Here is a 12506-nt window from a genome sequence, read left to right as displayed (position 1 = left end):
GAGGGGCAAGCGTGCTCATCGCTGGTGTCCCGCTGGGATTTGAGAGACACTGAACTACACACACACGCACGTACACGCATGCACACAAAACCGTAAAACAAGTCCTCACACAAATACTGCTTGTAAGTTAACTGTTCTGAAGCAGCAGAGCATAGAGACTATACTGAAACAGACTGTAAGACACAACTCTAAAATCCGTTATTTAAATTTCCGTTCTTTAAAGCGTGACTTACGTGTGCTACATTGGACGGTCGGCTAATCTGCTGCATGTCCGCATTATTAGTAATGTTTCTCAATGTCCGCACAGCTGGGCTCCACGCAGCGATCATTTCCGACCTTTCGGAGCTTTGGAGGCTCTGTCCCGAAGCCATGAGGTTGCCCCGGACCTCAGGAGGTAAGATGCCGCCCGGGACGGGTGGCACGTTGGCGCACAAGTTGATCAAGCCCGGCTCCTTTCCCGCGGGCAGCCTGCGTTTCGCCACAGCTAACTGCGGGACTTCAGCGGGGGTCCAGTTTAAATTTCTCTCTTGTTTTTCAGGCGATGAATCTGAAGAATCGTCAAACATCAACTCCCCTTTGGATTTTTCAGTGTTGGATTTGGGTGAGAACTGCTGGTCCCCTGAGGGAGACCCTTCTTGAGAACTGGCAGGGCTTGATTTTCCATCCGTACTACCCTCATTTGGGGAATCCTGCTCATTTTCTACCTCCTCCTCCTCCTCCTCCTCTTCCTCCTCTTCCTCTTCATAAATAATGAGTCGAGGATGATAAAATGCTTCATCTTTTTTGGTTTTTTCAGATATGCAATCCAGGACCCAGTCAGGAGTCACGATTTTAATACTTGCTCTCTTTAGGGCACATTCGTATTTCTCCTACAAGAAAGCACACACACACACACAGCTGTAGATTTTATCAAATTCCTTAAAGCGTGTATTTAAAAACAGAAGTTTAAGACCTGTAACTGTCAATTCATATGCAGAAAAGCGTAAACTGCTCTCAGATACAGGACTAGAGCCAAAATGAACCATGGATCTATGATCTCAGGACGGCCTCACGCCTGCAATAGTAGTCATAAAAGACTTTGTTAAAAATTAACTTTTATAAATGGAATTATAGGAAAAAGTAGAGCTAGCAAGCCCATGGAAAATTCTCTTATAATGCAATAAATAATGGCCACCTTGTCTAGCTTTTATTTCACACCCTGTACAAAGCTGTTAACTGCGGGGCAGGGTTCCTTCAGGACATCAGACACAGTCACGGGAGGGTGGCCGACTTCTCATGGGGAGGCTTTCCCAATGAGGCATCTAGAGTTTATTGAGCTCACTCCACCGGGACACAAAGGACACAACACGTCTCTGACCTAATAAAGAGGTTTACGACTTAGCTTTGGAGAGAAAGTAAACGCCAGCAAGAAAATGCAAAGCCGCCACTAAGTGATGTGGGAATCAGACTACAGAAGGGCTCTACCACTGAGCCGCAGGACCCAGGGAAAGCCGCGCTGCAAGGTGAGGCCTGGCAGGGACGTCAGTGAGCAAAGCCTACGGCCAAGGGAAAAGGGGTGCACACAGGCAGGGGTTCTCGGGCAGGTAAGGGTGTAGAACAGAATAAATCCCAAAGGAAGAAAGAAATAAATGGGAAATAGGAAGCAAGGGTAATAGGATACAGGAGGTCTAAAACAAATGACTGTCACTGGCTCGCTTAACTAACAGAATCTCACACCCCTGCTCCCACAGCCCAGGATGACAGCAGTTCTCTGGCAAACCCGTCATTAAGGCCCTACGCTAAACTCCGTTTCCTGTCGAAGGGACCGAAGGTGGCACTTGCTATCTGTTAGGACAACAGTCAGCAGGGCTGCCCTGGAGGTGCCGAAGAGACGGCCGCTCTCAGTGTGTGTGGCCGAAGCCAGGACCCGCCTCCCAGGAAGGAGGGAGGCCGACCCACGTCTACGGGTTCTCACTTTCTGTTGCTTCTGAGGATATTCTACGTTGAACCTTTTTAAAACACAAGCAACACTTGGTCATGGGAGAGCAACATGAACGACAAGTGAAGCAAAAAGAAACACGGACGTATAATCATGACCCCACGAGGCACGATTAACACTCGTTATCTGTCATGAACATGTACGTGTATACATACACGTACTGTCACAGCGCACAGACACTTCATGGTGGGTTTTCACCGCGAACGTCTCATGCACAACCTCCAGCATGTCAATACGTGTACTTTCACACTGGCACTTTGGTTCTTCACCGTTTACTGTACGTTTCCCGACAAAGCCGAGACTGGAGACAGCCATGAGATAAATGCCCTGCACCCATCACCCAGCTCCAGGAACGGGCGACCTTCTGCACTCCTGCTTGGCCTCCCTCCTCCCCAACGCCGTTCGTGCACCTCTAACCCATAAACCTCCACCCTGACAGCCTCCACGCTCGCTGTCGCGCCGTCTCACACCCGCGGCTTGTCCATTTTACCCCAAGCTCGCCGCTGTGTTGCGGTCTGTGCACTCAGGCAACCCCCTGGTGTCACGAATTACTGCTCAGTCACTTCTGGTGCCTTTAGTTGTTGCAGGTGTTCCTAATATTCAGTGTTTTGCTACTATGAGAAAATAAAGTTAAATCTCAACACACATATCCTAAATCGTTTGTAGATGAATTCCCAGGTGCCGGTACAAAAGTATGGAAAGTACTTTAAGGCTTCATTATCTGTAACTACATCCCCCTCCAAAAGGGCTAGGCCACCAACTCCATATGACTATGTCGGTTCACCTAACCCCGCTGCCCCACATGCTTAACCCCTTGCAACTACACCGTGTATAAACCATGACTGAAGTGACGGATTTTCTTATTAAGATACAAGCGTATCTTAAACATATGTGAGGAGTATGTGGGAACAGCTAAATGCTTAACTCCATAAAACTACAGCATGTACCAACTGTAGCATCTTTCATTAAGACGGAAGCGTTTGCACACTTGTGTGCAGATACCCATGAAGACGGCCACGTGCGTAACTCACTGCAAACTAGGCCCGCGCTGGGTGACGAGCGCAAGGGCTGACCACGGGACCACGCACCCGAAACGAACACAGCACTGTGCACTAACAGGAATTAACATAAAAATTAACAAAACTTTTTTTAAAATTTAATTTTTTGTTCTAAAAATCATTCTGAAATATTTAAGTATGAAATGTTAAATCAATCCTACCACAGTAAATATAGATCAGTTTTTATAGCAGACTAGAGGCTTAATTTCTTGACTACCTGTCCCCAAAGAGCCACAAAGCTATCTCAGGAAACATCAAGTCTGGATAGATATCAAAGTTTTTATAAACGACAAAAATAATACAAATATACAAGATGACCAAATAACGGTTTATATATTATTTTCCAAGGCAGAAAGATGTCTCTTGAAACAACATGAAAAAAATTTTTTTAATTCTGTTAACAAGTAGCAAAAATAAAACCACTGCCATGAAGTGCAGTCGCTGAGCATTTTGGGCACCAGAGAGAACACGTCAGGCTTTGCGCTGGGATCCACCGCGGCAGCCCTGGGTTCTTCGTCTGCACGGCGTGCGGGCCCTGCGCAGGTCAGGAATGACCTGCCTGCTTCCTATACAAACCCGCGCACAACACTCAAGGCAAACGTGGTGTATTTCACTCAGGTTGTCTCTCCCTTCTCACCAACGAGTGGTTTTTGTCACTGAAAGACAGTAACTGCTTTTACACCAAGGTGACCCAAGAGCAAAGCAATGTCGAATGCCTTTGCCGGGACTAATTTACCAGCTAAGTCAATCTAATTCTTGACTCCTCAAAATTACAAGTTATTCAATGTGGCGGATTCAGGCGCCAGCAGTGAGGCCTGACGGGGTCAGGGCCATGGTCAGCCGGGGGGGGGGGGGGGGGGGGGGGCGCTGGCACAGTTCCGCCATGGCAGACGCACTCACACACAGGAGCCTGTAGCAGCTGTGAACCAGCCTTTCCCAGTACGGAACAAGCGTACTTTGTCCTGTGGATTTTGTTACTAAATCACTCCACTCTTCTCCACTAACTGACCATTTTTGAAAATTCAAGATGTGAAAGGTAGTTTCACTATGCCATTTAAACATTTGCTTTGTTCATTAAAAAATAAAAAAGGATTTAAAGAGATGCCACTGATTTTTGTGTGCAATCAGCTGGTCTGCTTGACAAACCGACCCCACTCACATACTTCCTCTTAAATTACCATTTGGCTCTTCAGAAGTATTGCTCATCCCTACAAAAGCTATAAAGACTTTGTTTCCTTTCAAACTACCACCTAAAATCAAATGACTTTAGCCATAAATTATAAAACATTAACATAAAATAGTATAATCAAAGCATACTATATTTCTCTTAAACGGTTATGCAAAATAGTTCTTACTCAAATAGATTTTAAGATTCAAATCTTCAATTTTCACAGAAGACCTGTCTTCTTGGATTGTGGGGCTTACTACACTAACTACCACACCCACTGGCTCAAAATCTGTCGTCAGGAAACCTGGGTGGTGCACGGCACACACCTGCGGACCAGCTCTGCTCCGTCTCAAAGCCCCTGTGAAAGGGGTCTGCTCGGCAGGGCAGGTGCACGTCAGCCCCAAGCCAACCACCGGGCAGTGGTGCCCTGGCCAAGGACTGCGCACATGCCTTTCTCCTCGCACGCCACTCAGCACACCCGTGTGGAAAACAGGATAACAGCGCTGACGTAGACTGAAGGCAGTTAAGAAAAAATAGAGGAGATACCAATGCGTGGAAAATTAACTCACCATAAATATACTGTCCTTGACTCTCAAAGTTATGAATAACTGCTGATGGGACTCCCAGAGTTTGGTTTCCCGAGAGCGGGGATTCGCAAACTCTCCTGTGCAACTGAGTCACCGGGAGGGCCCAGCACAGATGACTGCGCTCCCCGTCCGCCCTCACCGGGTTCTGATTTACGGGGTCTGCAGCGGCCCTCGAGTTTGCATTTCTAACAAATCCACAGGACAAGGCTGATGCCGCTGACCTGGGGACCCCACCTGGGGAACCAAAAGCCTTGACCCCACCAGCGCTGAGATCCAGGAGCCCTGTCATTATCAAGATAAATGTGCTTCTATATATTCTAGATTATTAAAAAGGAAACGGTCTTGGAAACTTCACCAAATACATGTTTACACAGTTATCCTCAGTACAAGGCCTTTTTAAAAACTGTGAAGATGACTAGAATTACATATTTTCACAAATAAAAATGAACTGAGGTTTTACTGGATTTGAAAGGAAATTCAAGGGATTCAAAAAACTCTCATTTTCTCCATAAAATAACCCCCCATTACTTTATATACAGAGGTCCCATCTGGCTCAGCATCAAAATGATAATCCTTTCACAACCTCGGTGGAAGGAAGCCGGGTCTCAGCTTCTGCAAATGGAATCTAACCAGTCATTTAAAAGACAGCAGCAACAACACGTGACGGCTGAGTGCGGAGAGGGCCAGGTGCGCGCAGCGCTTACCCCCTTCGGCTCTGGGACGACCAGGTGCGTGCACCTCCTGTCGAGCTGTAGCTGGCACTGCCCCCCGTAGAAAGTGAGCAGAGCCCACAAGGCACTCCTGTCGTCAGATGACACCTGCCAGATGGGAGACACACGAGTCAATCCAGGCAAGGTTAGCGTGAAAATACACTGTTAACATCGTAACAATTCTGCTGCATCAACTTAGATGAAATAAACTTAAGGGTATTAGTGGGGAAAATAGATGAGCTTAGCCATTTGCTTATCGTGACAAAAACTTTCATTCCTATCATGATAGTTTTATAGACATCTTTTTGCCTTGTCACCAAAAGAATAAAAAAACATATCCATAACACTCCAAAAAATGAATGGAGGATTATTTCAACAAAAGTGATGGGGAAAAGAAGCAGAAGGAACCAGTACATCATTCCATCTTACAAGTGTCATGTTCTAAAACGTTTAAATACAACAGCAGTATCAAAATCATTACAGAACTCCTTAATCATTAGTAGATAAATACTAATTAAGAAATGAATAAAATAAAAAGATAAAAACACGTTATTTGTAAGCTCAGGGAAAAACGTAAATATTACTTAACGCGTGAAAGGAAATAAGGCAAGCATACAAGGAATAACTGTTATGCTCGCGTAAGTGACGAGGTCAACTCCACATCAAGTGGCTCGTGTTGGAAGAGGCTTCCTTCCACTAGAACAGAAACAGGACCATTTATTGCCTGCCTCCTATGTGCCAGGAACTGTGCCAAGTGCTCCGTAAAATCCCTGATTCTGACGACCGCCACGCAAAGTCGGAATCATCAGACCCACTGTACAGATCAGGAAACAAACTTACAAAAATTACAGCTACTCAGCAGAAAGGCTGGCTCTAAAGCCCAGGTCTGCCTAAACCCAGGCCCACCTGCATTTCCCTGTCCTGTCCTTCTCTAAGGGCACTTACTACCAAAAACAACTTCTAAAAAATAAAATTTTAGAGTCTAAAAGACAAAAGAAACAAGAAAAGTAAATGTGTGTTAATTAATTCTAAGGTAATCATTTAACGAAGTCAATTTTTTTCCTGGATAATTTATTATACATTGAGGGTTATGGTTGTTAAGAATTTTGAACAGTCTCGAGTTAATTCTGTAAATATTACAAACAGCATGTTTTTAAAACCTGCCGTTACTCAGCTCGCCAGAACTCTAACGTTTTACATCTACTTTCATCCAGTTCACAAATGTTTCTAGAAATTATTTTACATTCCACACTACTGTGACTACTAATAAGAACACATTAATTTTATAAAATCACCTTGAAAAATCACTATTTTATATCTCTTTTAGTCACTGTCACATTTCAGAGACTGGATCAGAAAATTGTTACTTTTAACTAGAGGCTTTCACAAAAACATTTATCTCCCACAGCGTCTGGAGAGGTGAGATTTAATTACATGATAATACGGACTACTCCAATAAATTGTTGTATCATCTTTATTAAAAACGAAATTAAAGGAACATAACTTCAATATGCCCTCTTTGGAGAGCCCGGGCTACTCGTCAGTTACGCGCAGCCCTGGCCAACTGACCGCAGCGAGCCTAGTCCGCGGCCCTCCCCAGCCTGCGGTACAGGCCTGCATCCCAACAGGGAGAAGTGTATTGCTGTGGAAAGAACATCGGTTGGGAGAAAGGGAGACCCGGAACAGATACACGGTCTCCAAAACTAGCTCCTGTCAACCTGGAGAACGTCCATGAACCAGATTCTTCATCGATGCACGTCTAGGTTAAAGGACTTCAAACATCCACGCCAGCCCATTTAATGAATCTGTATCAGCATAATTAATAACTCAGAATGCTCTTTCCACACCAAAATGTTAAGTTATCTAGTGGTGATGGAATTATGGGGACATTTTTGTTTTCATTTTTATACTTTTCTGTATTTTCCAAATTTTCAAGAGCATTAATTTTATAATCGGGGATAAGTTTGTTTTTTTTTTTAAAGAAAGCAATCTTCGTAAACTACACATCTCGTCACCTTGGCTAACAAACACCTCGATACCTGAAGACCAGACCCAACTGCTTCAGCAGTGAGTCGGGCCGTCCTGGCCATCTGACCGTGTGGGGGCCAGCCCCCTAGTGCTGCGCCCACACCCGCGTCTCAAACCACAGCCACGTTTGCGGGACGCGCTGGCTCCATGCCTTCCCCACCCTCGACTCCCGCTCCGCTACCACTGCCCCTGGACTCCCAACAGCGAGCTATGCAAGCATCTAGGGGCTGGTCACGCTCCGTTAACTTCAGGCTTACCCTCCCCACTCCACTATTCTCGAAGAATGCGGAGCAGAGGACGGTCACCTCATCCACGGCCCCCACTGAATAAATGCCTCCTTCATACCAATCAGGAACACCCGCCCTTCACGGGAGGTCTCACACAAGCAGGACACTCCTTGGCTCTAGCCCCCTGAATGTGTCCTGTGCCACTTTGATTAAAAACTACAGTCGTCCTGATTAAAGATGGGGGTCTCACTAAGAATTACATCTTTAACTTCTTTGATCTCTCTCACAGAACCTAGTACAGTGCGAGGCACATGGGTAGGCAGTCAAGAAATATTTGTTGATTGAGATACAGAATGGAAAGGGCTTTTATTTTTAGTCTTCAAGATTTAAATTATGACCCTGGCCAGGCTCTCCATCAGACTCTTGACCTGTCCCCCGAAACCTACCCAGCACATTACAACGGGGCCCCCGCCTGCATCAATACCGGGTCAGGAGAAGGCAGATGGTGTCTGTGCTTCTCAGCTTCTGCCGGCACAAGCTCCCTTCCCTACCTCTCCCTGGGAGAGCTCTGGAAGACTCCAACAAAGAGCTCCAGCTTGTATCAACACCCTGACGGGGAAAAGACAGAAGGTCACTGAGAGCCACCAAGCAAACAGTCCTGTCGTAAAGGCGGGTCCTGCCTGGTGTGTGCGTGCGAGCGCTCTGGTGTTCAGAGAAAGGTGCAGGCACCCAAACAGATCTGCGTGACACAGACTGACCACTGCGATGGCTTCCTCCTGGCACCGTGTCCACACTCACACCCCCTTGTTCCTTTGTGTGCACCGCAACGTGCCGTGTGCTCACGGGTCTGTCTCCCCTGCAAGAACAGACGTTTACTGAGGGGAAGACAACCTATCTGAACTGATCTGTACCCTCGGCATTGCTCCGGTCACGGAAGAAGTACTCATCAGGTATCTGTTGCACCAAAGTCCCTTAGTCGCACACTGTGCATGTTGTCTGTTAATACATCTTAAAACTGACATTAACACTTTTTAGCAACCACAAAATATGAGTGTCCCCAGTACACTTTTCTTAACCAGGGTTTGGGCACATGAAAAACTATCAAGTAGAATTTTGTCCATCCTCATCCGATCAATCTTCATGAGCTCAAAAGCACCGCTTTTTATCATGTGATCCCAGGACACATTGGGGATTCCAATTCATCATCCTCAGTGATGAATGGTGTACTAAGTGATCCATAAAGATCATTCTGATCCTGGATTCCAATTTTTATTACCTAATGAATTTGCTAAAAGGATATAAAGACACTGTCATTTTTCTGTCTACCACAGACCCAGCCACTGCCCACAATGAGTTTCGCACCTAGATAAAACTCTACGGGCTGGGCCCCTTCCCAGACCACAGGACAAAGGACGCCTGCTCGCCTCTGTCTGTGCTCTCTACCACCTAACTGGTACCTTTTCCGTGGGCCCCCATTCTCCCCCTCCCCCCCCTGCTGACTACATCTGCATCTTCTCAACCCCAGACCGGAGATCCACATGGACCCCGAAGGCTGCATGATGGCCACCAGGCCAATCAGCAGTCCTGGGTCCCTGTCCAGCATCCTTGCCCTCCTCCTCTCCCGGGTCACAAGCAGGACTGAGGGGACACAGGAAGCCATGCACAACTACCTGCCACAAATTAGGGCCCCACACCTTTACCTGGGGTGCTGCTCTTGTCCAGCAATAGAAACCAGTTGCATCTGATTTCATCCTTGGCTTCTAAAAACAATACCCCACTCCTCCACTACCTCTATTTATGCTCCAGTCTCTCTTCTTGCCAACTCTCCTTCACCGCACGCTACCCAAAGCTCTCTTCCTGGTTACATGTCTTTCTACCTTCTACAAGAAGCTAATGCTCTGCCCTTCATGCCACGTCTCCACGGCCCCCCAGTGGGGTAGCTGATCCACACCCCAAGCTAACATGTTTCAAGCCGAGGTCACCATCTTCACTGTGTGGCTAGCCAGGCTCCCGCTGCCCATCTCCAGCAGGGATGCTGGCCAGCACTTCCCCCCAGACTCCTGGTCTGATGGAGGACATCACCTCTGACTCATGAGTCACCGTGGAGGCAGCTCCTGCAGGACTTGATGCAGGACTGTGAGCACTGCCTTCTCCTTGTCCGTCCCAAGTATGCCCAAGTCACCAAGTCCTGCTGCTTCCTGTCTGGGCCTCGTGTGCACGGCAACATCCTGAATCCAAACCTCTACCTCGAGTCCAAGGCCACGCCCCTCCCTCCTACCCAAACTCCCATCCCTACCCCGCCGGTCCTGCTACTGCTCCCAGACCAGTACCTACAGGACTGCAAGGATTTTAATTTTGTTTGCTTTTCTGTGTTTTCTAAATGTCCTAATATAAGTATGTGTAATGCAAATTTAAATATATAAGAAAAAAGAAAAGAAGCATCCTACTGGCTACTTTAGGGAGCTCAAACCCCAACACCTGGTTTCAGTCCCCATGTTCCCCACCACCCGCCCCCCTGCACCGCGAGAACAAGCCTTTGTTCCCTGGCACCCTTCCTCCCCTTCCATGTGGCTCTACACAAGCACACCCCGCCTTCATGCTCTAACTCTGCCCACTCTTTCAGGCCCCTCAGGTCTGACATCTCCCCTCCCCACGGGCTTCCCAGACTCTGCCATCCACCTCGGGCCTGCTCTTGCAGACTCACACACTGGCATCGGGGCCACCGGATTTCGCACAGCACACAGCAGATGGTGTGTGTACCATAACCTTTACAGTATGTGTCTTAAATAATAATCCGGTACATTTATTAAAACCTTTGTTAAATATAACTATTGGTTTTTTTCTAAGACTGAAAGTGTTCTCTAATGTTAAACTCAGTTAATATTTAATGACGTCTAATTACCAAATTTAAAACCCTGAAATCATCTTATACTCACGTTTATTTTTGATTTTCTTATTTCCCCAAGTCAGGTCTGCTAAATACCATGTCACTGTGACCTCAGTCCCTGAAAATACCTCAGGACCCCCGCCCCAGCTTCTTCCTCTCTCCTCCCCTTCAACTTGCACCCTCCAGATAGTGGGGTCCAAACCTCTGAACCCACACATCCAGTAAATGAAAATATAATGAAATGCAAAATTCACATTTTAGCCAAAAGACATCGTGTTTACACATTAAGGAATAATAATGTCTTCATGTTTAAAACCTTTCTGATATTTATTGTACGTTTGGAACATACAGAGAAGTATAAGGGACCAAGGAAAGGCACATAGAGCCACAGCACCATCATTAAAAGGTTTTCACTTTGGCCAACTTCGAAAATCATTATCGTTATATACGTTTATAGCACAGATGTGAAAAACATTGAAAAATACAAATATCAACAAAATTCCTGTTCTTAAAAGAGGAAAAAAGAGCCAAGATTTCAAGGATCCCTATTAAATGAATGTAGCAAAAACAAAAAGAATTTTATAATCTTAAAGAACTTCAAGAATTTACAGAGATACAAACAAAAACAAAGCAACCCTCCCTGAACTTGCCTACTGTGTAGCCAGGGAATGGAGACAGGGAGGCCGCTGGCACGAGAGCGTCTCCTGGCTTCAGGACTCCCAGCTCCCCTAATGCCTCCAACAGGCCCTTTCCTCAAGGCTGCCACAGGGACAGGGCCACGCTGCTCCTCGCCAGGGTCCCGATGGGAGCAGGTCCGCGAGGGCCTGTGGCCAGGCAGCCTGTGGACGCACCCTTTCCTGTCCTCATGCTAAACACACCGCCCTATGCAACTGTCAAGTGAGTTCAAACAACACCCAGTGAATTTGTTATAATGGTTTTTTAAAGTTTGAGGGTTTTCTAGTTGGCAGTGCAGGGGACAAATACAATTAAAAATACTGAATATTCACTTTCCCACTACTTAGAATTCCTCACTGGTGACATTTTGGTCTCTCCTTTTGGATATTTCTCATATATTTTACTTGGTTACTGTAACACAGCACATACTGTTAATGGCCTGCCTTTTTTCCCCATGGAAAGACTTTCCCCATCTCTTTCCATATTTTCATAAAGCATAATTCAAACCTGGCTCCGTAGTTAGGCTATCATGTAAATGCACAGAACAGGTTTCTGAACCATTTCCAAACGCAGGATGATCTCATTTTTTTCCAATTTTACCCCATTCTACATAGTGCTCTGCTGACACCTTTACCCATCAATCTGCCCTTATTTCTACCAGTTCGGGACAAATTTCTAAACAGAAGAGAACTGCAGGGGAGAATAAAAAGAGTATTTTAGGGCTCTTGATTCGACAACTTTTTTTTTTTTGTAGAAAACAGCCGCACCGATGTACACTCCCACCGCCAGGGAGGGGGAGCCTGTCTGCAAGAGTGTCAGCACCCAAAACTCGGTCACAAACTCGAGAGCGGACAGTCTCATCTCAGTGCTATGAAAACATTCACGTCTTGGGTATTAAAGTGTGTCGAATGTTTTATCACACTTGTTATTTGTAATTCCTCTTCATAAAAAGTTGAGTTCATTTCTCTGCCTTATCTACTGAGATTTTATTTTTCTTATTAATCTGAACCTTTATTAAAAAAATTCTTTGCCTTTATGACTGAATTTTTGTCATCTTAAATAATTTCATTTTTACTAGTCTTTCATATTCGAACTCTGTATCTTTGTAATTCTTTAGAAAGATCATTTCCACCCATTAAAACTTGATACCTTAAAACTAAGCATGAATATTTAAGTAATTATAAATGT

General features: G+C 45.8%; 1 protein-coding gene across 3 annotated transcripts in view; it reads right to left on the bottom strand.

Moving 5' to 3' along the window:
* Positions 1–12506, bottom strand: part of PAXIP1 (PAX interacting protein 1) — a 50532-nt gene that overhangs the window by 27005 nt on the left and 11021 nt on the right. The window contains exons 3-5 of one of the 3 annotated variants that reach the window (XM_087860658.1): positions 8203–8365; positions 5496–5609; positions 234–869 (exon numbers count right to left, since the gene is read on the bottom strand). In XM_087860658.1, the coding sequence (XP_087716784.1) occupies positions 234–869; positions 5496–5609; positions 8203–8211 (759 nt within the window). In that variant the 5' untranslated portion in view covers positions 8212–8365. The remainder of the gene's footprint in view (positions 1–233; positions 870–5495; positions 5610–8202; positions 8366–12506) is intronic. The other 2 variants (XM_087860656.1, XM_087860657.1) reach the window with 2 other exon arrangements.

The sequence above is a fragment of the Ursus americanus genome, chromosome 3 (genome assembly GCF_024610735.1).
Source record: "Ursus americanus isolate L20-20 chromosome 3, mUrsAme1.1.p, whole genome shotgun sequence".
NCBI lineage: Eukaryota > Metazoa > Chordata > Mammalia > Carnivora > Ursidae > Ursus > Ursus americanus.
Note: the sequence above shows the minus strand (reverse complement) of the source record. Positions and strands in the feature narration are given on the sequence as shown.